Consider the following 26,060-nt stretch of genomic DNA (forward strand, 5'->3'; position numbering starts at 1 on the left):
GGCTCAGGAACCTGGGCTGGAGGCTGCCACCCCCTGCAGCTCCAGCCCCTCTCCCGCCTAGGCTTCCACCCCATGGCTCCTGCCAGGGATGGGGCACCCAGTTTTCAAATTGTCCAGGGCCCCTGGGCCCATACATTAATCCACCACTGGCCCCGACTAGCTGCTAGGATCCCCCAGTTGGGGCGTTCCCAGCAGCACTGGGGAAATCAGACCAGCCTCCACCTCCGGGAGCCTCCTCCAGCTGCAGAAAACTCCACAGCTGCTGCCTTCAGAGCTTGGCACAGAAATGAATATGGCAATCCTGCAACCCCCCTACAACAACTTTGGGACCCCCCCCACCTCCTTTTGGATCAGGATCCCCCCCAGTTACAACAGCATGAAATTTCAGATGTAAACATTTGAAATTGTGCAATTGACCAATTTTAAGACCCTGCGGCTGTGAAATTGACCAAAGTGAACCTGAATTTGGTAGAGTCCTATTAATAACATGCCTAGCAATACTCAAGGCACATCACTTGTAATAGAACAGGACCACAGAACTCACAGGTTCAGTGAAAAAGTCGTGTAATAATTATAAATGTAAAATAGACAGCACAAAGTTCATTGATTCATTTAAAGATGTGATTCATAAATGTACACCAAGTGCTATGCAATTCCTAGTAACCCTCAAAACTTCAGGGCCAAGTAGAGCATAGTCCAGCTGAATACACTACTGTGGCTGACCATTAAAGTGCTCTTTCAAGTTCTCCTATCAGCCATATAGTGTCAAGCTGAGTTCTTCTAATTATCTTTCGTCTTGCTGTTCAAAGTCAGTAGACAGCCTCTCCACCTTTGCCCTCCACTCCTGCTGCAGCAGCTTTTGCCCCTTTGCCTCACAGATATTAGGCAGGGCACAACAGGCAGATATAACCATTGGGATACTTTTCTCACTGAAATCTAAACTAGCAAGTAAACACCGCCGGCATCCCTTCAGTCTACTGAAAACACATTCAACTGTCATTCTGCACCTGCTGAGCCAGTAGCTGAAACTTTCCTTGGAGCTGTCAAGGTGACCAGCACACAGCATCATGAGCCAGAGAAGCAAGGGGTATGCTGGGTCTCCCAGGATCACTATTGGCATTTCAACATCACCAATGGCAATCTACTGGTTGGGAAAAAATATCCCCGCTCGCAGCTTCCTGAACAGTCCTGCGTTCTTAGAGATGTGAGTATCACGCATCCCTGACCAGTCCACATTGACATCCATGAAGAATCCCCATTGATCCACCAATACTTGCATAACCATACAGAAGTAGCCCTTTCTGTTGGCTGGTACTGGAGAAACTCCCCAGACTCCATTTTACATTTCTAATCTCCATTTTCTAACCCTAGCTTTCCACTTGAATAAGCAGGAATCACTTCACCACTGAGTGTTGTGGGTCACGTGACCACTGCAAGTAAAATGAGGTCTGACCACAAAGTGTTTCTAGGCTGAGTATGCCCAGTGCAAAAAATGGGGAAAAGGTCATTGGCAGAAAGCCAAGAGTATCTAAAATGGTGACTTGGCAAAAAGCCAAGTAGGGCAAGGTCTTAACTGTGCAGTAAATAACAGCAGTGAGCATGTGCAGAATGTTAGCATACATCCAAGAATGAGGTAATGTTTAACAGTGAGCATGCTGACAGAATAAAAAGGTGAGCAGTTAAAACAGTTGAGAGCAGAGCAGAGCAACTGCTGAAGGAGGTCAGCAGTGTAGCTGAAAGAAATGAAGAGCGGAGCTAAGAAGAGAGAGAACACATGCCACGCTGATAACTAATGGGAGTTGGCAACAGCAGCAACAGCAATCAAAGAGTGACATCAACAGATTTCAGAGTGTTTGCTAAATCTCATTATAGTATAGTGTGGGATTAGCGCGCGCGCGTGTGTGTGTGTTGATAAAGGTGCATAAAATGTTGTGTTCACTCCAATTTCCCTATGTAAAATTGGAAGTTCAATTTAAGAACTGCTGTCAGCACCCTGTACAGACTGGTCATCTGTAACAGAGCACACCCACTTAACATCATTCAAACTGTACTGCAGTTTGAGTTCTCTTTAATTTGCAACAAGTGATTTGTGTTTAATCCATGCTTTTAGATTACACTGTATTAGGGATTATTAGTTATAGTAATAAAAAGATACTTTGTGTTGGAAAGAACACTGCCTGTGTCAATCATTTTAATCAGAAGGCTATATCCGTATCCTCAAAGTGTTTCCTTGACTACCCTGGAGACCCATACCTAGGGAAGGACAGATTAAGGGAATGATAGGAAGATTATTCTAGGGGTGCCCGCAAACCTATTTTTCAGAGTAACACGGCTGGGGCCAAAATAGGAACGTGCATGCCATCTATCACTCCACTGCAGATCAGGAACCCAATAGCTGCAAATCTAGCCACAATATCCTGCACACGGCCTAGAGTCACAGTCCTGCATGGCAGGATACAATTAACAGCTCTAAACGCTTGCATGACAATGGCTGCCATTACGGATTTTCCAACTCCAAAAAGATCTCCCACTGACAGGTAGCAATACAGCACTGCAAACTTCCCAGAGTGCAATCACTACTTGCTTCTCAACTGTCAGTGCAGCTCTCATTCTGGTGTCTGCGCTGAAGGGCTCGGGTGAGCGCTGTATACAGATCCAGGAATGTAGCGTTTCACATCTGAAAGTTCTGCAGCCACTGCTCATTGTCCCAAACCTGCACTACAATGTGATCCCACTAGCTGGTGCCTGTTTCCCAGGCCCAAAAGCTCCATCATCTGCAGCTACTTCATTAATGCCACCAACAACCTTGAATTGTTTTTCACTATGTTCCACAGTCATCTGTCCTCAAAGAAATCAACATGTCCTCTGTTGTTGCAGAACTTCCTGCAGCTCTGAAAATACCAGAATATTGTTCATTCTGTGTTTGCAACGTTAATGACAGTAGCGCAGAGTTCTACGGGCTCCACGCTTCTGTCAGAGATGGTTGACAGCAAAAAGTGCCATGCGGGTTTGTGGGATTTTTAGAAAAGGCATAAATTATGGGATGGGGACCACATTATGGGATGGGAAAAGTTGCATGACGGAAACTTGACCCCTTGCTCACAGCTCCCCCCCTACGCACAACTTGTGTGTGCTCCACAATGCACTGCAAAAATTCTGCAAAAGGCACTGCACCACAGGGTAACGTGTGGCATACTGTAATATCTACCCATGATGTACCACACTTTGCATCAACACAAGCACTCCTGGAGAGTAGTCAAAGACCAATGCAAGCAGCCAAATACGAACTCACAAGTGATGTATTAATCACAAAGGCTTTTAAACTGGTGTAACTTGCGTCAACCAACGTCTGTAGCATAGACATGGCCGTAGTTAGAACACTTTCCCTCCCTAAGTAGTTTTGCCTCTTCTATTGTATTGGCCAAGGTCCAGTCATCTGGACCTTCTCGGCCTTTTTACTTCCAAATTCTCTTACCAGCTAATAAAAGTCCTCTGTGTCTTGGGACTGCATTTCTTTGTGTTGCTGCAGACTTGCCTTAACATTGTTTGAACACCTCAACAGACTTTGTTTAATCTGTCCAACAACACTGATAAGTTCAAAGCCTTCTGGAAATTGCAAGCATGATGAAATCAGCTCAGTAGCAGAGTTTGCAGAGAAGTGGAAAGAGAACTAAAATTTGACCGTAAGGGGTTGGTTGACTCAGTTCCTAGCAACAGCTTCATTAATGAACATAAATTACCCCTTTGAATATCATTTGCTTTATGAAGTCAGCATCTAAGATTCTTCCTTCTGAATCCATGTTCTTAGTCCATTCTTCAGCAGACACTGGCTCTCTTCTGATAACGTCAGGTCGTTTACCTAGATCAATCTAAAATATTAAAAAACCCTATGTTACATGAATGCCATTACATTGATCCATTAATTTTCTTTTAAAAAAACCCACACGATAGTATTAAATCCAGCTCTCTCCTCCATATTCACTTGGGGCTATGGCCACAGCAGATGCACTGTGTATAGGGAGTTAAAAGGGAAGGGGGAAATGGACAGATTTGAGGAGCATGCCACAGTTCCAAAGGGGGTTCTTGCACATCATAGCATAGTAGGGATTTGGGGGTGAGACTAGCAGATCATTTGCTGTGTACACGCACTGGCCATTCTCCCCTCAACTCCGGAGAGAGGGCAGTTCTGAAAGTGCAGCAAAGCTCCATGGCCAGGAAATTACTTTCCCCTCAGTCCCCAACCCAAATATGTGAGCACTGAGTAGGGCTCAGGCTTCAGACATAGCTTCTATTTTAGCCCTGCTGCTCAAAATATTTTGCTCATGGCAGCAACAAAGCCTACTTCAGCTCAAGTTGGTTTTAACTGCTTAGAAGCCACACAAGTTTAGCATATCAAAGCACACAGGTCAACATTATCTCAAATAAATCATATACTTTCTGTAACATCCAGGGTTAACTGAACAACTGCTGGGTAGTAAATCCAAGGAATCTACAGATTCCATAGTTGAACTTGCTGACAATTTTCATTTTCAGCTATTGAGAAAACCTGAATAATTTGAGTTTTTAAAAGTTTTATAAAAACTGCTTCTGATATATTTAATGCCACCTCAAAGCACTGGGCTGTTTAAATAATTTCACTGCCATGAATCACTTAATAAAATAATTGCGTTTTATTTATATAACTGTAAAATATATCCACAGGGTTCACAATAAGTGATTCATGGTAGAATTACAAGTGCATGGAATTACTTGCTATCCCCCAGTCTTTACAATACAACTGATCATTCCATTTAGTATTTTGTTTTAATACAATTAGACCTGTTTAGGTATAAATGGATAGTCTAAACTGTTTAAATTAACCATACAAAAATAAGGTTAATTGCACATATATATTAAGAGAGATTGAAGGTATAAGTACATAATATAGATCTAAAACCAAACACAGGAAATAAGCCAAACATGAACTGAACCAGTTTCTATGGGGATGGTCTTGTAAGATGAGCAACCTGAGCTTCCACTGGCGTCAATGGGAGATAAATTGGATGCTAATAACAACACTATTTTTCTCTGAATGCATGAAAGGAAGAATTTTGATATACATTCTCAAGCTATTAGTATTGATCTTATGCTATGTCATGGTTTATAGTAGTGCCCTGCAACAAGATGGGACGCAACTACAAGTGTATGGTCTGGATCGTGTGGAAAAACAACTGGACCCACTTGGGCTCTCCTCCTCCAGCCTGTGGGGTTGGCACAGCAGTGACTGCGTGCCCTGCTCTCGCCATCCACTGCCACCTTGCGGCGTTGTGCCTTTCACTCTGCAGCGCACACACTGCACAGCAGGCGCCGGCATTCAACAGTAGCAGAGCATGCAGCTGCTGCCATGCCAACCCCACAGGCAAGAGGAGAGCGGACCTCATGGGTAGGAGGTGGCAATGCTAGCTCAGGTTCAAGGAGAAGGGTCAAGGTCTGGTTGGGCTGTAAAATTTGCTGACCCTCTCAGGCTCAGATTAAGTTAGGTGGGCTTGGATTCAGCCTAAAAAGTTCGGCCTGAGCAGACCTCTACTTTATAGACAAGACATAAACCAAAGCCTCAAGAGCAAACACAACATGCTCCAACAATTTTAAATTCAGTGATTGTAGCGGTGAAGATATTCAGTATGTAAGAAATGTGCTTTATGTCTATATTATGCTACTATGCTATCTACACACTCACTCGTGTAATAACTTCAAATCCTGGTTCCTCCTGTTGATTTATCTTTAGCCCTGGAATAGCATCACTGAGAAAGTCTGCCATTTCAGATGGTGGTCGCTGTTGAGTTGAAGAGTCACTTCCTCGCAAACTATCAAAAATATAGTTTGTCACTTTGGAAAATCCTCCCATAGTTGCTGTATATGGATCCTTTTTCAATTTCTATGTAATAGTAGGAGAGGAAAACAAGTTAACAGTAACAGCTTCATATTTCACACAACTACCCTAACAAAAATATAAATTATAACCAAAATTTCTCAAAAATTATTCTGTAAGTTAAAGGTTTTATAATAGCAATTTTGCATAGCATAATTTTAATGTGCTAAAAAAGTCTAAAATGAGAAATCACAACAGGTAGTAGCATAACACTAATGATTTAATTTGAGAGATTGGCCAGTGATGTGCTAGCTAAATCTAGCCTACTTATATCAGAATAATAAGTCATGTCCAGTGCTTACTTTCCAATGGTGAATGGCCCAAAATGTCTTTCTTCTGTCTAGTTGCTCTACCTTCACAGAGAAAATACATCTTGAAGCAAGAAGCATCCTGCTAGAAATCTTACAAAAAAACTCTCTTTGATCACTAAATCTGAAAACTAATACAATTTAGTCAATATTACTTCCTTTGTAAATCAAATCAATAGGATGAGATCTTGGCCCCAAAGAAGTCAATGGGAATTTTGCTACAGCCTTCAGTGAGGCCAGGATTTCACCCAGTAATTGGCAGTTATAAAACAGAATAGTTTCCATCTGTGCAATATTGTGCACTGAACAGCACATATATTAGGTGAAAGAACATTATTGGTAGAAATATTCTTTCCTTGAGTAATTACCTAACATTTGGGCAAGACTTGCCTTGTGTTTCTTCCCCCACCCACCCTATGAAAAAAATTCATGGAGTATATTTGAATAATCTAAAATACTTATATCTTTATGTATAAGGCTGTAGGCACAGCTGAAGTAAACAAGGTTTTGCCTATTGAAATAAAATCTGTACAACATGGAGGAGCAACACTTGGACCTTAAGGAATGGCTGATCATATGAAAAATAATGAAATTTTATGAACACAGTTATAGTATACAGGTAGAACATAAGTTCTTCACTTTCTACAGAAAGCTGTAGAATTGTTTGGGAAGTTTTTTTGGCAGTGGAAGGGCACAGGTGTTTTTAGATGACTTAGTTTTAAAATCTGAAAGGAATACTGAGGAGTAGTAGGTTTTATACATAGTACATACCTGTATTAGACCATATGTTGGTTCATCAAGGAGATTTTCAAAAGACTGTGAAAGACTCTTGTTCTGACAATTGACAAGAAGAATTCTTTTATCCTGTGGAGATCTGTAATAAAATACAGTTTGTATCACGAGATGCCAGTTTTTCTACAAATGTTTTTAAAATTTTAGGTTTTGTAAGTTACAATTGGTGCTGTGTGTGAGAAAAGCTGATGCTGAACATAAAATCATTCTTAGCCCCTTTACACAATACACTCACAAAAATATTTACAATATGCAATTTTTTCATTTTTATACATAGTTCTCAATCTATTTGTCAGAGTCGCATTGCCATTTACAAGGTGCATTAATTTTGTTATACTCATTATATTCTGAAACAGAACTGTCATATTACAGCCCTGCAAAAAGGTATTCTAGTTTGGAATCCAAATGCTAAATCCACTCTGAAACCTGATCATCAGATGGCTGCTTTCAATGTATTTGAGCAATCTAGTATTTCAGAGAAGCACCTAAAAAATTATGACAAACCCTACCCTCCACTGCCCTTCACCTGAGGCTCACTATTCGGGAAATCAATTGGTTAAATTCACCATTTCTAGTCTTTGAAACAAAAATTATTTTATTTCATTGCTACATAGAACATATACTTGGCTATTAAAGCCTAAGATAAGAACTTTAATAACTGTTATCTCTTTTCAGTTCCAACATGACAGGATACAATGTTAATGCAGGAGGATATGAAATTCAACAAGAGATCTCATTTCAAGTCTGCCAGACCACAGTCATAGGTCTCTGGCAATGGCAGTTAATAAACCACAACTGGGTTTTGCTAAAAGCAGCAGAGGGGACAAAGGTTGAGTCATGTACTATGATTTGTCAAGCCAGGAGGATGAAAACCCTTGTAAGAAATTTCCATTTTAAATTAAACATTCTCTCTCTGGACAGATACTTGTTCAAAACAAAATGTGGAGCTACGCACATTCACAAAAGCAGTTATTCACAGAATTCCAGCTTTGACAATGTGGCATCAGAACAGGATTGTATTCAATAAAAACAGAGATACAAAGCCAAACTAAATAGCACAGAACGTTCAAAGTGACAAATCCAATAAATATATTTGTTCCATCTCACCCACTTAAGACATACTGACTTGAGCAGTGACTGAATACTTTCATAACAGAATATTATTAGATGGAAGGCAAAAAGGTTATCAAAGTTCAGGAGGAGGGGGGAATGCCAGCCTGCCCTATTATTATATTGTTTTACAAAGCGGTTATGCTATCCCTATATGAATATCAAGGATACAGTATGTATGAATAACGGAAACAGCAAGAAAGCAAAACATTAAATAACTGATTATGTAACATTTGTATATACTATCACAGGTGTCTATGACACATCACAGAGATAATAAAAATAGTGCCTTTTCCCAGAAAATATTGTAACTGAGGTTATACATGTCAAGAAATAAAGCAAGGAGAGATGATACTAGCAAGAGGAGGGAAGGAGATTTACACATAATAAGGTCTGAAGTTGGTTGTTTTCACAAGGAACATATGATCTCTTATTTTTCTTTATGTTGATCATATTAAGCAGACACAGAAGTTCAAATATTTGTTGGAGAAACTATGGAAAGAAGTGCGTTTAGAAGAGAGGGAAGATGTGGGGTACAGAATGAGAAAACATTATTCCAAGTTGAGGAGGGGAGAAGAAGACTGAAGAATTTCAAAAAAACACATTTATTAAAATTAAGATTTTTAAAAGCAGATAAGTCAATGACACTTGATTATAGATCTGCATGGAGCTAGGACCACACTAACAACCTCGATTTTTGTTAGCTACCACAACCATGCATAACTCTCAAGCACTCAAGGCACCCTACTTCTCACCATATTAAAATAAAAATCATTATTAGTCAAAAAAAAACATAGAAAGCACTTTTAGTGTTTTTATATCAACGTACTATGCACAGTAACAAGCTGAAGAGCAAATGATGGGCAGAACAAGGAAACATCTATAATGATGCAACAATAAAAATGTAACATAAGAACGGCCATGCTGGATCAGACCAATGGTCCATCTAGCCCAGTCTCCTATCTTCTGACAGCAGGAAATGCCAGGTGCTTCAGAGGGAATGAACAGAACAGGGCAATTTATTGAGTGATCCATCCCCTGTCATCCACTCCCAGCTTCCTGCAGTCAGAGGCCAAAGCATGGGGTTGCATCCCTGACCATCTTGACTAACAGCCATTGATGGACCAAGCCTCCATGAACTTATCTAATTCTTTTTTGAACCCCGCTATAGTTTTGGCCTTCACATCATCATCTGGCAATGAGTTCCACAGATTGACAGTGCACTGTGTGAAGTAGTACTTCCTTTTGTTTGTTTTACACCAGCTGCCTATTAATTTCATTGACTGACCCCTTGTTCTTGTGTTATGTGAAGGAGTAAATAATACTTCCTTATTCATTTTCTCCAAACTATTCATGATTTTATAGACCTCTATCATATCCCCCCTTAGTCATCTCTTTACCAAGCTGAAAAGCCCCAATCGTTTTAATCTCGCTGCATATGGAAGCTGTTCCATGCTCCTGATAATTTTTGTTGCCCTTCTCTGTACCTTTCCCATTTCTAATACATCTTTTTTTGATATGGGGCGACCGGAACTGCATGCAGTATTCAAGGAGTGGGTGTACCATGGATTTATATAGTGGCATGATGATATTTTCTGTCTTATCTATTCTTTCCCTAATGGTTCCAAACATCGTTAGCTCTTTTGATTGCTTCTGCACATTGAGCAGATGTTTTCAGAGAACAATCCACAATGACTTCTAATCTCTTTCTTGAGAGGTAACAGCTAATTTAGATCACATCAAAAATAAAAGTTCCATTATCATAGGATGCACAAGTCCTGACCAAGACAAGTTGCTAAAAATTTTAAAGAATGGGCACACTGAAGATAAATCAGAACAAACAAGTAGAAAAGACTTCTCCCTAAACTGTATTAATTATTCTTTTTGGGAATTTTACTCCTCCTTCTGAAGCATTTGGTACTGGATACTAGATCTGGATAGAGAAAGCTGATTATGTTTAGCAGAGGATTTCAAAATTTGGTTTCATTCCAAGTTGCAATGAAAACGAAAAAAATTTCAGAACTCTCAATGACCCAGACCCTCTTGATAGACTGTACCAGAGCTGGGGACACTTGAAACCAGGGGGAGATAGCTGGAGGAAACCAGACAGATTTCCAATGGAATCCTGCCTGGGTTCTGTCAGAACTTTGTCAAAATTAAATGGTCTCTGTGAAATGTTTACTTGTGGCACCTTAGACACTAACCAATTTATTTGAGCATGAGCTCATGCTCAAATAAATTGGTTAGTCTCTAAGGTGCCACAAGTACTCCTTTTCTTTTTGCGAATACAGACTAACACGGCTGCTACTCTGAAACCTGTGAAATGTTTAGATCTCAACCAATAGCCAAATTCCAATGAAAAAATGTTTCAGAGTGTTTCACCACCAGTGCTAGTGGACGCTACCGGAAAGAAGACACCATACTAGGAAGACCATTAGTCTGATCCAATATGGTAGTTCACATGCACCTAATCACATGCTACTTTGGGGCCAGGTTGCAGCCTGTGCTGCATACCAGCTCAAGGAAGTAGAGGCGGGGTGGACGTGGGGACACCCTATTGCTCCCTTGTACCACTGCTTCCTGTGTGAAAAGGGAACTAGGCTTTGCAGAATTGCTAGGTTTCCCCTCCCAGACAGGTGGGCAAGAAGGGAGTCATCACGGCACCCCTCCAAAGGGCCTGGCAGCATAATACACCAGCGCATCATGAAGTGTAAACTCCTCCCAATGGTCTAGGGAAATCTGGAGGGAATCTGACTTCCTAAGTCACAATCTCTCTCCCAGGCTGCTCCAGGAGCAGCCCTTTACTAACGACTGGACCACAAACTGACAATCCAGTCTTTAGTAGAAGTATACTTTAAGCAGCAGTTATATATTTGGGCCTGGTTTGCACTTAAAAGTTTTGCTAGCATAGCTAAGTTACTTAGGGGGTATGATTTTTTGCTGACATAATTATTCAGGCAAAAGCATTAACGTATATGTAGCTATACCAGCAAACCTTTTAAACAAGGTCTAATAATCCTGCCTTATTTCTTTTTGTGATACTGCTATTATCATGTTTATAGACAAACAAAGAAGGATGTTTGTTTTGGTTCAGAGCACACTTAACGTCTTACAAATAGTACTGAATGCATGTTGTGAGAAGGTATCGACTTTACTGTCGAAAGAGTGCCACTTCAAAGGAGGGTTGTCAAGAAAATAAGAGACCATACATTCATCTTTGGGCTACACTAATGGAACAACAGATCATGCTGGAAAGGAAGTAGTACAGAGTAAAATATGGGCCAAATGGGATAGGTGGAGATAAGGATAAATTATTCTTGGCTTATTCTCCAAATGCATCAGATTTATACTCAGCTACAAAAAAGAAAAAAGCATTAAACTTTTGTGCTAACAAACTAAAGTGAGTATTACAATTACTGTATTTACAAATTCATAATTTATCTTGCTAGTTGCCTTAAATGACTTTCCTAATGTAACAAGAAAAATAAATTAAATGTGTTGCTAACTTAATGTTATTTCTAGAAAACATCTGGAATATTGTTTAAAAAAAAAGAGAATTAATTCACAAATATAGCTAGCATGCTTCTGAGTCACAAAGTACGTGAACATGAAGCACTCGCTCTAATCCCCAAAAACATATTTTAAACACTAGATAGATCTGTAAGAAAATACAAAGCATTAGACAGCTTTTCAAATTAGAGGGGAGTTGCATATCGAAAGGATATTTTTCAGTTAGAAATTATGACTGTCTATAGTAACTATGTTAACCCTGTGAAGCTTGTCACACAGTGAACTGGTCAAAATATTTATTACAAAATTTCATAATCACTATTTCCTTTTTTGACAAGGTGGTATGTTGTGGCCTAATGTAAAACCATCAGATTTGTACTAAGAAAAATTGTTGGGTCAAATGGAAGCCTCAACTAAAAGTGTGCATTTCCTTCCTTATACCTCAGAGATCAGTACAGAAAATCTCCTAGTTTGGCTTCAGTACCCTCCAGGAGATAGGGCCTGATTCCAGGAGACTCCCAGTGAAACCGGGAGGGTTGGCAACCCTAGATCTGCCCCAAGGCCCTGTCCTTGCTCCCCCTCCAGTGGGGTCTCAGCTCAGGCCAGTGGCCTGGAGCCTGGGGCTTGGCAGGCCAGTGGCCTGGGCCAGCTCCGGGGTCAGGCCAGTGGCCTGCGCCGGCTCGGGCAGGCAGCTCCGACGGTTCGGCCAAGGCTGCTCGGGCCGTGGGGCGCCTTGAGGCCCTGGCAGGCAGGGTAGGGGCACGGGCTCGGGCTCAGGCAGAAGGGGTGAGGTCAGGGGGCTAGCCTCCCCAAAGGGGGGGGTTCACCCCACACCCACCTAGCCCCTCCACAGACCGGAATGGAAGATTTCTACCACCAAATCTCTGTACCCATGGAGGGCAAGGGTAGTAGAACATAAACAGGGCAGAGATAGAGAAGTGGAGAAAGATCAAAATACTGCTGTAAAGATCATTTTCCTGGCTCATAGCTTTGACCACATCTACTGTCCTTTATCACAAGAACCAACTACTTGTCCTCATTTTCAAGATTCTTCACAACCTATACCCACCCTATCCGTCATATCTCATACACTACTGGGATGCTGACTCGCCCCTCTGTTCTGCCTTTGTTGCCACCCTTCATCACCCACTTGCTTTATTTTCCAACCACCTTCATGTTTTCTCCCATACTGCCCTTCTCGCATTGGAGGAAGAGCTCCCCATTAAAAAAAAAATCTACAAAGCCATCTCATTATCACCCTTCTAATCCATTCTTTGCCATGATGCCTACAAAATAGTTGACAATGCTTAGACAGCTGATGTGTCAAATTTAGATTCTAAGCTCTTTGGGGACATAGTCTTTACACTGCACAGTGCCTAGAACAATGGGGTCCTGGTCCATGACTGGGGCTCCTATGGGCTACCACAATACAAATAATTAAAAAGACACCAAACAACAACTTCTGGAGCTCAATACAGTGGGAGGTATTATGAAACATAAGCTATGCACCTGATCAGAAAACAAATTCTACTAGCCAGAGGCCAACACAACAGAAGTTCCTGCAAGGCAGAACCCCAGTGAGAAAACCAGCCCCTCTGATACTGTACATAAAGCTAGTCTAATAGTGATGTAATATCCTCTCAGGAGGGTATCAGAGTTCAAGATTTATATTTAGTCCTTCATTTCTGGGTCAGCAGGAGCAACTTTATCAGAAACTGGAAGGATCCATGGTCAGTTTTCTTGGCCAGTTTTTTTTTTTCCCTTCAAATCCTTAAGAAGAGAATGTGAAGTCGTTAAAATCAAAACAGGAATAAATGGAATTCTGAAGACCACTTTGGAGGAAACATTTATATATAGATTTGGATGACGGGGTGTTACTTTTTTTTTTTTTAAAACGAAGTTTAACTTCTAGACTCATTTATCCTGACAATGTCACCTACAATAGAAATTATCATCATCAATAATAATTATTTTGCTTATATGTGAGACACACAAAGTGGGTGAGATAACATCTTTTTTTTTTTTTTACCAACTTATGTTGGTGGAAGTGACAAGCTTTTGAGCTTCACAGAGATTTTCAGGTCTGGAGAAGAAAGCTGACGATCTAAAGTGATTTACACCGGTTGACTATTATCACCCCTATATTTAGATGAGGAAACTGGAAGAAAAGAAACTCACAGTCACAAAGTCTAACAATAGTGAAGTGAGTAACAGAACACAAGTCTCCTTATTCCCATTCTGTACCCACTAGAGGGTGCTAATATCATAAACCATTATAGCTTTTTGCAAAGGTTGTTTGATTTTCAATAGATTGATGAAGCTTGTTTAAATATATCAAAACATTTGAAATGAAAACATGATTAAATCAATTGTTAGAAATGAGATAAATTATTAAAGTAGTGAGAAATAAGATTAAAGGGAAGTGATTTTATTAACTTGTCAGTGTTAAATTTTCAGAACCTACTTTCATACTTGCAAATGTATTACTAGAATTTACAATTATTGCCGTTATTTATATGATATATTAACATAATTAAGAACTGTTTGATACTTACTCACACAACACCACATATTTTTCAAGGGACACAATCAATATTTTGCTATCACCATGATGGAAGTGAAGAGCTGGGAGGATGACATCATCCTTTAGACAGAATACCAAATAAGACCATCCCATGCCTTCTTTGTTTTGTTTGATTGACTTCAGATCTGTCAAACTGAACTGGAATGACCACTTGCTTTCTCCATTTGCATGAGTTGTAGCATCTTTAAAAACAAAATTGTGACAATTACAGTTTGGTTTCCACTATTAGCATCTAAATATACCCAGGAACGGATTTACAATGAAACAAACTATGTAGTGGCACAGGGCCCCCAACGACAGGTGGGCCCACAAAATGCAAGACAAATCTCATCTGACAACCTGCTCTTGAGTCCCGGCCAGCGGCACAGGCTGCCTGCATGCCGTGACCAGTGGCCCCATGCCACTCTCAGAAGCCGCTGGCTGCTGGCGCATCTCTGCAAACCCCTGGTGGGGAGAGGGGGCTCCGAGTGCTGCCCGAGACTCACTGCCCTCCCTCCCCACAAGGGGCACACAGAGACGTGCCAGCAGCAGGGCTAAGGCGGTTCCTTCCCCACTCTGCCTCCCTCCCTCCACACCACGCCCATGCTGTTCCCTGAAGCAGCCGGCTTGTCCCTGTGGCCCCTTGCGGGGGGGACTGCGGCCAATGGGAGCTGGGGGGGTGGCACGCGGAGACCCTCTGGCCCTCCCCTGCCTAGGAGCTACTGCCAGAGGGGTGGGTGTGCTGCTCACTTTGGGAGCCGTGCCACGTGAGGTAAACGCCACCCCACTGACCCCCTCCCGCACCCCACACCCAAACTTCCTCCTAGAGCCCGCACCCCACACCCAAACTTCCTCCCAGAGCCCGACTCCTCACCCCCCCACATCCCAACCGCCTGCCCCAGCCCGCACCCAAACTCCCTCCCAGAGCCCACACCCCTGACCCTCTCCTGTCCCAATTAAGGTACATCACTTTATTTTCATTTACTTCCCTTTACTTATAATATAGGAGGAGGATGAAAAAAAAAAAAAGAATGAAAAACAGGTGGGCGGCAGAGATAAGAGAGAATGTTCTTTCTCTTGGCTGGGTCCTGAGGGGAGCGAGGGCACAAAAATGAATCTGCGCACAGAGCCCCACTAACTCTAAATCTGCCACTGCATATACCCCATATCAATACTGCCAACTTTTCAGAAATGTAACACTAGCTCTGGGAATGGAGTGTACACTGTAGCATTCTTCAGTTCTCACTATACCTGTCCACATCCCAGAGGCTTCTAAACAGTTAATACAGCTATCAGACATCATTTTCCTGCTTATTTCCTACACAGTTTGTTTACCATCTGTAAATTCACTGGCTATATGAAATCCCAACTACAAGTGCCATGTCCCATGAGCCGCCTAATGGCTCCAATCAGATTAGGGCTCTGTTGTGCTAGGCACCGTACAAACACACAGGTAGGCAGAATCCTTGCCTCAAAGGGACCATTATCTAAAGCCCTGATCCTGCAGCCATATACATGTGAGTAGACCCCTCACCCCAGTCAGAAAAAAGGTTATTCACTTGTAAAGTTAATTCCACTCTAGGTACATGTCACAGATCCTAGCAAAGTATCTCCTCCTGGCCACCCACTAGGACTCTTGTGAGGGGAATCCAAGCCTCTCCTGCACTGGATTACCATGGTGTTTCAAGCTCTTGGAGCCTCAGCTGGTTAAAGCATTGGTTCCTCCCTTGACCCCTCCAGCACATTTCCTGGGCACGGACTCTCAGTCTGCTAGCTACCACTTCTCAAAAATGGAGCTCCGCAGCCCACCTGCCCTAAGCCCCCAGGATCAGCACTGACCTTCAAGATACTCAAGTTACTTAAACACACCCTATCCCAGAATTCCACCACAGACGTGTGAAGCTTTTGCTTTACAGGTTCAATCTCTCAGGGGCACACAAGCAGTTGCGAACCACATAACACATCAATACTTAATCATACAGAGCACAGGAGAGTACAACTCATACAAAACAACAAACATCTTAAACATGCAAAGTCCTTCACAAGGGAAGGTGAGTAAGGGAGTCCTACTCGGGGAACCATCTAGGTCCAGGAAAGTAGGCAAGGTGTCCCCTGCCTCATGCAAAATGTTACATGGTGACTCATCTCTCCCTCATGGAGCCCCTTTCCCAGCTTGTGGCCCTGCTCTCTCATATCCCACATTTCCTTTTCCTGTCAGGCTCATTGTTCTTGTGCATTCCCTGATTTCAACTCCTTCTGGTCCCCTGGGCTGCCTCTCTTCTGCTCCTGGTAACGTTGTACTGCTCTTACCTTCCCCCGCTCCCTTCAGAAGGGTTATGCTAAAACCAGACTTCTAAGGATGCAACTGCTTTTCAGCCTAACCTTTCTGAGGTCTAAATACCATTGTTAACCTTGAGTATTTCCCATTGTTCCTACTAGTGTGTACCTGCTACAAGGCCTGTCAGCAATAGCTGATCCCCATACACATAGGCACTCATGATACAGCAGGTTTTCATAATACACCTTCACAATATCAACCAGAATTCATGAACTGGGACTATGTTTGTACAACTTAAAGTATACATGCACCCCATGTGCTTGAGACAGGAGATTTTAGCTAGCAGTGTCCATTTGTTTTGTGTGTGCACGCTGAGTACTGTGCCTCATACCAAGGGTATAAAGGGCAGTGCAGAACTAACTACCACTCCCGGTTCTTTGCCATCTTGGAGCCTGAAAGTATAGGACGACTCCAAAGCAAGGGGAAGGAGGGTGGGTCATGGAATATACATATAAAAACATCTCAAAGAACTCCAGTTACTGCACAGGTAAGTAACGTTTCTTCTTCAGATGCTTCTCCACATGTGCATTCCATTCTAGGTGACTCCCAAGCAGAGATATAAATTAAGGTGTTAGATGCTCAGTGTCTTATCTAAAGAGAGACTGAAGGACTGTTCTATCAAAAGAAATGTCTGCTCTAGATCTTTCTGTCATGGTATAGTGGTTACTAAGGTGTGTATGGAACCGCAGGTGGAAGCTTTACAAATATCAATTATAGGTTTTTTTTCCCCTCAAAGTAGCAGCTTTGATAGATAGAGAAGATCTAAAGGGTTTTGTCCTCTGAAGGTAAAAGACAAGGACCCTTCAAATATCCAGGGTCTATAATCTCACTTCAGCATGTTTACAAACAGGGCTTTGGAAAAAATATGGGTAAATGAATGGCCTGATTTAAAGGAAATTCATGAACTTCGGACATGTCTGAGGGATACATTACCAACTTTAAAAAAACTGTGGGGGCAAGGGTATCAGCAGCCATAAGGGCCCCTATTTCTCCCACTCTCTTTACTGATGTGATAGCTATAAGGAAGGAAGTCTTCATAGACAAGTGCAAGAGGGAGCATGAAACCACAGGTTCAAATGGAGGTCTCAGGAGAGCTGTCAAATTACATTTAGATCCCATAAATGTAATCCCATAGATCCCAGAAGATTCCATTCCCTTATAGGTAGGAATATCCTCACTAGGCCTTTAAGAAATCTGATCACAGGTAGGTAGAAAAACACCAAAAACCCCTATGTAAGTGGGTAGTATGCCCTTATGGTACCACGATGTACCCTGAGAGAACTGAGTGATAGACCTAAGGTTGTTGATGACAGCAGATAGTCTAAGATAGTGGGAATTTGCAACTGAAGAGGCACAAGTCTACAATGCTCACACCAGGTGATGAAAATTCTCCACTTTGCATCGTAGGTTTTTTTTCTAGTGGAGGTATTTTCTGCTGTTGATCAGAATATTTTGAATGCTAGTAGAACATGCTCTTTCTACTTCCGACACGCATCCAAAATTCACAGAGATGAAGTGTGGATAGGTTGGGAAGACAGGTTCGACTCCCATCCTGAGATAAGAGATCTCATACAGTACTAGCAAGAAGAAATGTTGGGAGGGCTGCTGGAGAAACATATGAGCGCCAGAAACCAAAACTATCTTGGCTGCCAATGCAGAAGTTATGAGGGAAAGTGTGACTGCATCTTGCCTGGCCTTCCTGAGCACTCTTGGAAGTAACAGAATTAATGAATATGTATACATCAGAACACAAGACCACAGAATGAGGAACACATCTACTACATGTTCTGACCACCTCTGGAACAGAAAGTTGGGCATTTCTTGTTCTTGTGTGTCACAAACAAGTTCACTGAGGTGTGACCCCACTTCTGGAAGACTGACTGAATTAGAGTTGTGTATTTTGTATTCATGATCTGCTGAAAAGTATCTGCTCAGCTTGTCTGTCAATGGGTTCTGCAGACCTGGTAAGTAAACTGCTGTGAATGTAATGCAATGCTGTATGAACCAATTCCACAGCTGCTCTGCTCTCTACACAGGGGAGATGACGTGCCACTCCCTGCATGTGTATATAAAAGATAATAGTTGTATTGTCCGCCATAATCTGAATGCAGGCATTTTGGATTACTCTTAGCTCCAGAATATTTGATGTTCTGGGTGGGTTTCCCAACCCAATAGAGAGGCATTTGTAACTATCACCTTTGTTGGAAGAGGTGGGGAGAAGGGAACTCCCATGCACAGTGTGGGTTCTTCCACCAATTAATGGAGGCAAGAACCTCAAGGGACCACTAGCGGCAGGTACAAACTGTGATGGCTCAGTGTAGGGAGCCAGGGTGGCTCCCCTCGGAACCAGAGGGTAAAGAGCCACCCTCTCAGCCTGAGTGGGCGGGGCCAGACCAAGTTTACTCCAATCCCTGGAAGGGGAGAGGTGGAACAGGAAGTACAAAGGGCGGGGCCCTTTGCCCAGTGAGGGAGACAGACACAGGCTGCTGGCTGTTCCCTCCAGACCCTGCTGCTGACCCAGGGGAGGCCCTGGGCCAGGAGAAACCTGACCAGGAGGAAGGACTGAGGCGACCAGAACTGCCAGCTGCCGAGTACCCGGAGGGGCCAGGCTGTAAACCGGGCCAGCGTGAGCCTGACACAGAGGGGGAGCTGGAGCTGCCAGCAGCTGAATACCCGGACGAGCTGGACTGACCGGAGAGGCCTGCTTGAGAGACCGGGTAGGAAGTAGCCCAGGGGCAGAACTGCACAGTGTGGTGGGTGTATTTGGTCAGCGTGGCGTGGATGGTTCCCCGCTGACCCAGCGGTGGGACCCTCTCCTCCCGCCACTGTCAGGGCCCGGGGCTGGAACGCAGTGGAGTTGGGTGGGCCTGTGTTCCCCTACCCCAGCCAACCCGCCTTGGGTAGCAGAATCCCGAATGCCGCAGACTCGTGCCGGCGCTCCCCTGCCTGAGGGGCGCGCCACAGACTCTGGCCAGCACACCTTCTCTGCTAATTCCCCAGTGACCGAAAGGTGTGACTAAAGCTTGCCAGTGGGACAGTAGCTCTCCATCGCCCCCTAGAGGCTCGGTGGACCGATTGAAACCTGTCACACTTAGCATATGAACAAACTTCATCCAAACTTGCAGGCAGCATAGGTGTCATCTGGCATGCAACATTATGAAAGTGTAAGAGGTCATATGGCCTAGTAAGCTGATAAGTTCTTGCCAACTTCTGAGGCACTGTCTAAAAAGTATTGTGGTAAGTCTGGCCATAGTCTCAAACCTGTTCTTGAGGTAGATAGGCCCTTGCTGTTTTGGAGTACAGTATAGCCCTGATAAATTCTATTCATTGTATTAGAATGAAACAGCGCAAGCACTGACTCACAGAGATCCAAACAGATGGAGAATGGTCTGAGTGGAGGTCTGACCTTCTTGGTAAGAGTTCTCTTGACCAACCAGTTGCCTAGGTATGGAAATACTGATATCCCCTGTTTTCTTAAGTGAGCAGCCATTATTGCTATGACCTTTGTAAATACTCCTGGAACTGTGGATAAATCAAAGGGTAATATACTCTTTTGGCCTACCACAAACTACAGGAATTTTCTGTGTGCAGGATATATGGCAACATGAAAATAAGCATCCTGCAGGTTGAGAGCTGCAAACTTATCTTTCTTATTTAGCAATGGTAACGCAGATATTAAGGTAATCATCCTGAACCTTATTTGCTGAATGAAGGTACTGAGCATACTGAGGTCCAGAAAAGATCTCTAACTTTCCTTCTTCTTGGGCATGAGGAAATATTTGGAATAGAAATTTGGAATAGGACTAAGCAGGGCATGAGGCTGAGCGATTACAGGGATGATGCTCTCTGTAGCAAGGAGGCTGCTTCTTAGGTTAATATTTTGGATGCCTATTTATAAGAGCAGCCACTTCCTCTGCTGCAGGTGATAATTTTTTTGATACACAAGAGATGTGTATATGTCTAATGATTTCAGGCTTGCTATTCGAGTTTTTGAGCAAGTGTAACATACTGTTTTCTCGCCAAACAGCTCTGACCCTTCAAACAGTAGGTCTTTTGTAGAGACCTGTACTTCAAGCACTAAAACTTCTGAGAGGAAGTCTAGAGAGCAAGTTTTGTGAAAATGTGGGAAAATCTTCTCCACTATGCTAGGAGTGAATAAAATATATCCGACTCAAAGGGAGAAGCTGCACAGGCAGGGGTGATAGAAGGTAGAGCCAGCTTTGGGGTAAGTACAGGAGAGGAAGTTGATACCACTGAAGTATTAACCTCCTAAATCAAAGAGATATGCACCCTTCCTAATAGTAACAGAGTCAGGCTTCCCAGTACTACATCCCTTGGTACCATGTATTTAATCAGTACCAATGTCAAATGAGCTGGGAACCTCAAAAATAATATAATCCCTTTGGGGGCAGCTGTGATTAAGGTGCTCAGTACCAGCCTACCCTACGCCAATAATGAAAATCTGTGCTGATGTTACAGCACCCTAATAGGCACCGATGCCCTGGATATAGGAACCAGACAAGTGGTACACCACATTCCACAAGAGATCTACCACTATCCATTCCAGGCCATGGAGTCTTGGGAGGCAATTTAGACCTCTTAGAGCATTTATGGAGAGATCTGCCTCTAGACTGAAGGAGATGGATATCCTTCAGCTCTTTCCCCAACATTTCCCTCCAGGATTGTTTAGTAGATGAAGACCTATCTTGTCCCACATTCTTGCATTACTGGGAGCAGAGCTTGAGGGGCACACTTTGAACTTGCTGACCAACGAACTGGGGGTGGGGGCTATTGATGGGTCTGGCTCCCTGGCTGGTCCCAAGGAGTAGTCCTATATTTTCAGTCTTGTCTCTGGTTTTGATACCCTTTTTGAAAAGGACTTATGCACACTGCTTTTTGAAGGGGATGAGTGATTCCCATAAACAAAAGACAACACTGAGTGCATCCATGACTAAGAGGAAATGCTAACTTGCAAGAAGAGCACTATCTGAAGCTAGGTGATTTAGGCTGAGGCATTATCACCCAAAAAGACCAAAAAACCCTAAGGGGGGTGGGGGGGAAGGAAATGTGAATGAAAGCTTCCTCAAAGCTAACTGAAACCTATCAAAAAATTATAAACAGCTAAAAAATGATCATCAACAAGCAAATCACTAGTCTAACATTAAATAATCACTATGTGCAATAATAAAATAATAAGAGTGCAGGACACTGAGCACTGTATTGCAGTCATGGGCAGTGAGAAGGAACTGCAGTGGTGGTTAGTCCTGCATCGTCCTTTATACCCTTGGTTTCGGGTACAGGCGTACTCAAGGTGCATGAATAGACTGAACAGTCACAGCTAACTAAATATCTCCAATATCCAGCACCGATGGCTCATGTACACCTGGAGTGGAATACACATGGACATTCACTCTAAGAACCACTATCATTGATGGGGTGCCACATAAACATAAGGGTCCCTTGTCACCAGCTCCTGGTGTGGTCTTTTGTGGGGTCTCTGCTGCCCCTGACTGGTCCGCCTTAGTTTGCCCCTGGGCAGGGCAGTTCTTGGACCCTCAGCTCGAATTAAATTTAGAAGTATGTTTCAGTCTCTTGGCTGTTCATAGAGGCAGCCTGGTGCAAGTGTGTTACCCATTTCCTGTCTCAGGCTGTTCTGCATCCCTTTCTGCATCCCTCTGCACTCTATAGCAGGCTGTTTCCTCTACTGGATGAAGCTCTTGGAGCCTGCTTCCATGACTGGCAGCTGCGTGAAGGTGTGGTCATGCTGTTTGTTTACAAGCTGTTCTCCTCCCCCTTCTGTCTATGCTCAGTATGGGGTTTGTTGGCCCCATTACAGTCCCCAGTTACAGGACTGGTGTTTAATATAGTGCAAGACCATGAATATAAAAAGATGGAGGGGGATTACAGAGGGAGGACAAACCTAACTGTAAGAAGATCACACAATTACAAGCAAAACAATAATGGGAAACATAAGAACTGTGCACACTCTAGCTATGAAAACTTGATTATTCCTAATTCTTTCAATTTTCCTGTATTTATTTTCTTATTTTACCAGAACTTGAGTGTTAGGTGTGAATAGAGTACAATTCTCTAGCTATTTCTCTTTTTTTCTGATGTGCAAGCTCCCACTGCATAGTAGTATACTCAATCTCCCTCTGGTGTTCCAGTAGTGAAGTAGCATCTGCTTAATACAGCATTAATCCTCCCATTCTCTCTCCTAACTACTGCATACATTTGTTCAAGTTTCACTTGCTTAAGAGAGATGTGAAGGTCATATGCATATTAAGACAGGCATACCAATGCTTTATTACACAGTAGGATGAGCTCTTAAAATGCTGGTTAGACATAAGCTTCAACCACACAATTCCCCCTGGAGCGATTTGGAGAGGAAATCAGATTGAAGCAGCAGACAGCTTTATGGGTGCAGAGATCAATTCAGCTGGGAAAATGGAAGTAATTCAAGCCACAAGTCACCTCAGCATTTCAGTTCCTGAGGGAACACATCTGAGAGTATTTTTTATAAACTAATGATCTTTCAAAACCAAGTTAATATCAAGAGAAATATTTAAAATTTCAGAATTTATTTTTTCATGTACCTCCATTAGAACGTGGCTTCTTTTTAAACGAGACTGTGTTGACCATGTCCCATTCTGCCTCATAATTATTCTGGTGGTCTGACCCTCGTGGAGATTTTTCTTTAGGGGTTTGTGTCCACTCTACAACTGAACTGGAATCCTAAACACAATTTAAAAAAAAAAATAAGAAATGAAGTCATAAAAACTAAAACTGAATTTTATCAGTAGCGAATTTCAAGATTTAAAAAACACAAACACCTTTGGTAAATTGGAGTTAAGGCTGAAAGTACAGACTTGAGTGTTAAAATCCTCAGAAGAACATAGTTATCAAACAACTATTAGGAAAAAAAAACCAAGAAATTCCATGTTCAGTTTAAATTCAAAAGAAACACAAACATTTGAAACTTATAGAAAAAGACAGTGAAGATCACACAAATAATCTTAAATCTGCCCAACTAGAGATGCACTAAGAACAAGCAGAAATTTTGATACAACCTTACCTATTCATAATTGACAAATTGATCTCATCCCAGTAATGACAGATGTATCATTTATTACTCTAAATTGTACAATTCTTGAGCCACTTCCACCCTTCTTTACGACCATAGACAACAGAAAAGGATGCATTTTAACAATTACAGGTTAAATAAATAGTATTTTAAAAGCAATCATTCCCAACTCCCTGCAAAGATTCGATGTGTCAATTATACCATAGTGAGAAACAGAATTGGCCTTTGTTCTAAATCAAGATCACAGCATTAAGGCAGCAACACAGAAAGAGTAAAAGTTATTAAGATGGCAAACATTACGCTTTGTGTCCATATTGTGTGCATTCACCAATAGCGATGGTTCGCCACGTGCAGCTGCTCTGTGAATACCAAAAGTAATCTAGAATTGTTTCAGTCCATGGCACGCACCACAGATTCCTGTTCAGATTTGTAGCTCATGAAATACTGCATGATCAGCCAAATTATGTTCATAACACTCATCACAAGACCAGAGGGCAGTGCAGGATCCATGTTTTTAGGCAGAGATGGTAGGTGCACAGTTTACAGGGGTGGTTGAAAAATACCACGACACAAAAAAAGCATCATGGGACAGGGAACCTGCGCCCATGATTCACTGCAATCCATTCCCACAACTTCTAGCAGCAGAATGTGCGGAGTTGCACAGTGAGATAGCTACCCACAGTGCACTGCTCGCTCTCTCTCTATGCTAGAGCATCAACTGTGCATTCACTCTGACACAAGGAGCACTGTGTGAACACGCAAAAGCGATGTAATTATAGCGGGTTTCAGGAGTAGCAGCCGTGTTAGTCTGTATTTGCAAAAAGAAAAGTAGTACTTGTGGCACCTGAGAGACTAAAATTTATTTGAGCATAAGCTTTCGTCAGCTATAGCTCACTTCATCGGATGCAGTCAGTGAAAAATACAGTGGGGAGATTTATATACGCAGAGAACATGAAACAATGGGTGTTACCATACACACTGTAACGAGAGTGATCAGGTAAGGTGAGCTATTACCAGCAGGAGAGCGCGGCGGGGGTTGGGGGGGGTTTAGGAAAAACCTTTTGTAGTGATAATCAAGGTGGGCCATTTCCAGCAGTTGACAAGAATGTCTGAGGAACGGCGGGGGAGGAATAGTTTTACTTTGTGTAATGACCCATCCACTCCCAGTCTTTATTCAAGCCTAAGTTAACTGTATCCAGTTTGCAAATTAATTCCAATTCAGCTGTCTCTAGTTGGAGTCTGTTGGAGTCTGGAACCCCGACCAGGGGTATTGTATCTGCTACCCAAGATCCATAAACCTGGAAATCCTGGACGCCCCATCATCTCAGGCATTGGCACCCTGACAGCAGGATTGTCTGGCTATGTAGACTCCCTCCTCAGGCCCTATGCTACCAGCACTCCCAGCTATCTTTGAGACACCACTGACTTCCTGAGGAAACTACAGTCCATCGGTGATCTTCCTGAAAACACAATCCTAAGCACTATGGGTGTAGAAGCCCTCTACACCAACATTCCACACGAAGATGGACTACAAGCTGTCAGGAACAGTATCCCCGATAATGTCACGGCAAACCTGGTGACTGAACTTTGACTTTGTCCTCACCCATAAGTATTTCACATTTGGGGACAATGTATACCTTCAAATCAGCGGCACTGCTATGGGTACCCGAGTGGCTCCACAGTATGCCAACATTTTTATGGCTGACTTAGAACAACGCTTCCTCACCTCTCATCCCCTAATGCCCCTACTCTACTTGCGCTATATTCATGACATCTTCATCATCTGGACCCATGGAAAAGAAGCCCTTGAGGAATTACACCATGATTTCAACAATTGCCATCCTACCATCAACCTCAGCCTGGACCAGTCCACACAAGAGATCCACTTCCTGGACACTATAGTGCTAATAAGCGATGGTCACATAAACACCACCCTATACTGGAAACCTACTGACCGCTATGCCTACCTACATGCCTCCAGCTTTCATCCAGACCACACCACATGATCCATTGTCTACAGCCAAGCTCTACGATACAACTGCATTGTCTCTGTCTGAGGAGTTGGAGCAAAACATCTACAAGATCTCCATCAAGCGTTCTTACAACTACAATACCCACCTGCTGAAGTGAAGAAACAGACTGACAGAGCCAGAAGAGTACCCAGAAGGTACCTACTACAGGACAGGCCCAACAAAGAAAATAACAGAACGCCACTAGCCATCACCTTCAGCTCCCAACTAAAACCTCTCCAACGCATGATCAAGGATCTACAACCTATCCTGAAGGAAGACCCAGCACTCTCACAGATCTTGGGAGACAGGCCAGTCCTTGCTTACAGACAGCCCCCCAACCTGAAGCAAATACTCACCAGCAACCACACAACAGAACCACTAACCCAGGAACCTATCCTTGCAACAAAGCCCGTTGCCAACTGTGTCCACATATCT

At 42.8% G+C, this 26,060-nt stretch overlaps 1 protein-coding gene across 3 annotated transcripts in view; it reads right to left on the reverse strand.

The window, feature by feature from the left end:
- The window catches only part of TBC1D15 (TBC1 domain family member 15), a 99,069-nt gene that overhangs the window by 46,043 nt on the left and 26,966 nt on the right, over positions 1 to 26,060 (reverse strand). For 2 of the 3 annotated variants that reach the window (XM_074942036.1, XM_074942034.1), the window contains 6 exons: positions 23,126 to 23,264; positions 14,184 to 14,394; positions 6,988 to 7,090; positions 6,211 to 6,261; positions 5,717 to 5,914; positions 3,741 to 3,869 (listed from right to left, as the gene is read on the reverse strand). In XM_074942036.1, the coding sequence (XP_074798137.1) occupies positions 3,741 to 3,869; positions 5,717 to 5,914; positions 6,211 to 6,261; positions 6,988 to 7,090; positions 14,184 to 14,394; positions 23,126 to 23,264 (831 nt within the window). The remainder of the gene's footprint in view (positions 1 to 3,740; positions 3,870 to 5,716; positions 5,915 to 6,210; positions 6,262 to 6,987; positions 7,091 to 14,183; positions 14,395 to 23,125; positions 23,265 to 26,060) is intronic. The other variant, XM_074942035.1, reaches the window with a different exon arrangement.

Source organism: Natator depressus, chromosome 1 (assembly GCF_965152275.1).
Source record: "Natator depressus isolate rNatDep1 chromosome 1, rNatDep2.hap1, whole genome shotgun sequence".
NCBI classification, from domain to species: domain Eukaryota; kingdom Metazoa; phylum Chordata; order Testudines; family Cheloniidae; genus Natator; species Natator depressus.